The sequence below is a fragment of the Saprolegnia parasitica genome (assembly GCF_000151545.1).
Source record: "Saprolegnia parasitica CBS 223.65 unplaced genomic scaffold supercont2.792, whole genome shotgun sequence".
Taxonomy (NCBI): Eukaryota; Oomycota; class Saprolegniomycetes; order Saprolegniales; family Saprolegniaceae; genus Saprolegnia; species Saprolegnia parasitica.
Window position 1 is genome coordinate 1 of NW_012157186.1, and position 3,279 is coordinate 3,279.

Sequence of the window (3,279 nt, forward strand, 5' to 3'; positions counted from 1 at the left end):
CCGAGGTGCCGTCGATTCCCGAACTCCAACGCGCAAACCTCGATGATATCCTTTCGAATGACGACGATCTTCGTGCATGTATCTAGTTGATATTGTGGCCTTGACGTTGCGGAGCACCGACCTTGTCCCGTCCAACACTCGCTCTCCTCGACTGGGTCTGGTGTCGTCTACCCGTCTCACTATCACTGGTATGCTAAATATCAACAGATGCTGGAGGTCATGTGCATGCGGGGTAGGTGACCAAAGACGCGCTGCCTGCGTCGCTTTGCCTCGGTGCGCGATCGCTCTGTGGGTGATGCCGCTCATGTGTGCTGGTCTAGAGAAGGGGGAGCTCGATATTGCGCTTGTCGCTAAAGTCCACCAGAGCCGCGACCCGTGGTTTGACGACATGGCGGCGCAGCACGGCGTGGCACGTACGACGACAAGCCTCCTCTTCTGCTGCCTCGTAGCATTTGTTTGTAGAGTGTTTTCACGGCAGCAAACTCGCGCATTTCCACTCGATTCTGCAGAACGGACTCCACGTCATGAGTGGCACGCGCCACATGAGCTCTGGCAACGTGTTTGGGGACGGCATCTACTTTGCACAGAGCGCGCAGGTCGCCATGAACTTTGCCTACGGCACGCCAAGCCAGCAGTGGACACCCAGGTAATACCCTCCGTCGTCGTCGTCAGTACCATTGCGAGAACGGGTGGGTGTGGTAGCGGCGTTCTCTCCCCAGACGCGATTTGTGTCGCGGTCTGTCTCGTGCTCAGAGACCGCGACCGGCTCACGACGCTGCCGGGCGCGACGCCGGACGCCAAGTACTATGTGCTGACCGACCAGCGCGGCGTGCGCGTCGAGTACCTCGTGTTTTTGGAGCCCAAAGCCCGGTCGGCGATGCGCGTGCTTCTCGGGTCGCCGTGGGACGTGGCGATAAGCCTCTTTTGGTTTGCCGTCGCGTACGGCCTCTATAGGCTCTGCGACGCGACGTCGTAAGGCCGCTTGAACGTCTTTTGAAAATTCTACCATTGGACGAGCGTGGTCCTGATGACTATTGGATATCAGCGAGGCCCGAAATGCTGGTCCAGTGTTTCGAGCGCTTCAACGCTCGAGGCCAGGCTCGCAGTAGAATTGGGAACGACCTGATTCGTGCATGGCAGGTCGCTCGCTACCAGGTTGCTACTTCGTGCGTCCAAACAAATCGCTGGCTCTTCTCCTGCCGCCGTGATTCGAGTGTCTACTTTGCATTGACGCGATCATGCTCATGTTGCGACGCAGACAAGTACATGCCTCGAGGACAGCTCTACCTGTTACTATTCCCTCCCGCCATCCTGCTTGCATCGAGGCTGTCGATTTTGCGTCTGGTTACGCCATAACGAAAGTGTTGAAGTTCCACGCCTGGTCACGATCACGCGCAAGGAACAATGAACGGTCGCAACAGCGTCGGCCCATTTAACGCTTTGGCGAAGGAAATCCTCGGAAATGCGAGGCTCTTGGCGTCATGTCCACACACAGCTGTGCACTCCTGCCCATGGTGTTGACGCCGTTCAAGGGCATGTGGCTACTCGAAGCTGAGGTACCTACACGACCATCATTCACAGCCTACACTCTGATATTGCACCCGCGATCGTCCTGTCATTTTGCGGTTTGCTCGACACGGATGCAGCGACTCATTAGCGCGTACGCGACCTTTCTCGGTCTCCCGTTCGGACCGGAGCTCGCGTCCATGGTGTCGAGCCCGAGTGCGCTGCACGCAAGCAAGGTGGACGACGCGATTGCGTTCATTGAAGCCCAGCGCGAGCGCTTTCACTACCCGGGTCTCGCCCTCGCTGTCGTGCAAGGCAACCACGTGCGTTCATCGAGTACCATTGTACAATGGTCTCTGATCCTCGTGAATAGACGTTAATTGCCCGCGGCTTTGGCACCAAGCAGGCCGGCGTGAACACGGATCCTGTTGACGCCGACACGCTCTTTGAGCTCGGGTCCGTGTCCAAGACGCACGTGGCCATCGCACTCGCCAAGCTCGTCGACGACGGCAAGCTCCAGTGGCACGACACTGTCAAGCAGCACCTCCCGTGGTTCACGCTCCAAGACAAGTACGCTGAAGAAGTCACAACGATTGGGGACCTTGCGTCGCACAACTCGGTCTTTGGCGACCACGAGGGCGACGAGCCCCAGATGATGGGTGTGATTGCCTCGGAGCGCGAAGGTATCGAGCGGCTTCGGTACATGAACACGACGCGGAAGGTCCGACCGGGCTTTGCGTACTCGAACGTCGGCTTCAACGTCCTCGGTCAAGTCATTGGGGCCGTCTCGGGTACCCACTGGAGCAAGTACATGGCGACCGAGATCTGGCAGCCTGGGGCATGAAGTCGACGTATGGCAGCGCGGCAGACGCGCCAGCGTCGCGCCTGACGCATGGGCACAACACGTGCAACGGCGTCGTCATTGGCCCATACGCGCTGACGACGTCGAGCTTGGCCAAGCTCAGCCCCACCGTCCCGATGCTCGCAGCAGGCTCGATTGTCTCGTCGGCCAACGACATGGCAGCGTTCCTCAAGCACGTCTTGGCCAAAGGCGGGGCGACGTTCAAGTCGCCACAGTCGCTCGCGACCATCTACTCGGGCCACGGTATCATTGAGCTGCCCGACCCGAGCTCGCTGTTGGCCACGCTTGGTCTGGACGCGACCAATCTGGACGGCACCGGCGTTATGACGGGGTACGGTGTCGGTCCTATTGGCGATCTCTTCTTTGGCGAGCGCTTTGCGATGAAGAATGGCGGCAACAAGGCTGGGACGTGCACGACAGCCTATGTGCCGGCGCACGGACTCGGGCTCGTTTTGCTCGCCAACAAGGCGTCAATGGGCGGGAAAGCGCATGAGGCGACGCTTCTCGAGCTCATGCGCTCGTATGTGCTCGGGCTTTTCCTCGGGATTCCCAAGGAGACCTTGACCGACGTCTTTGAGCGCGGACTGGCGGTTGCGGACAAGAGCCCCGAATTGCCTTGCGACGCGCACTATTTCGAGCAGCTGCCGTGGCCAAAGAGCAATGTCACCGTACCCAGCACGAGCGTCCTTCCGGGCACATACCTTCTGGATACGTCGCCCGACTATTACGGCCCGATCGTCATCTCGCTTCGGAACGGCACTTTGCACTTTGCCTATGGCGCCATCAGCGTCGACCTCATTGCGATCAGCGACACGGAGTTCATTCTGCCGTACGACTTTATGGCGATAGAGCTCCGTCTTGCGTTCTCTGTACCAACGGCATCTACGCCCAAGCCATCGCTCAACTTTTTC

General features: G+C 59.1%; 2 protein-coding genes across 2 annotated transcripts; both read left to right on the plus strand.

Moving 5' to 3' along the window:
* Positions 1 to 392: 392 nt before the first annotated feature.
* On the plus strand, positions 393 to 976 carry SPRG_17810 (hypothetical protein; the record flags this gene model as incomplete). Its single annotated transcript, XM_012357216.1, has 3 exons — positions 393 to 413; positions 463 to 646; positions 703 to 976. The coding sequence occupies exons 2-3, from the start codon at positions 525 to 527 to the stop codon at positions 974 to 976; spliced, it is 396 nt and encodes a 131-aa protein (XP_012212606.1). The 5' UTR covers positions 393 to 413; positions 463 to 524.
* Positions 977 to 1,640: 664 nt separating this feature from the next.
* SPRG_17811 (hypothetical protein) lies at positions 1,641 to 3,237 on the plus strand (the record flags this gene model as incomplete). The annotated part of the gene is made up of 3 exons (XM_012357217.1): positions 1,641 to 1,829; positions 1,880 to 2,297; positions 2,339 to 3,237. Coding segments are annotated over 3 exons (1,506 nt in total), but the record flags the coding sequence as incomplete, so codon positions are not given.
* Between the last annotated feature and the right edge of the window lie 42 nt (positions 3,238 to 3,279).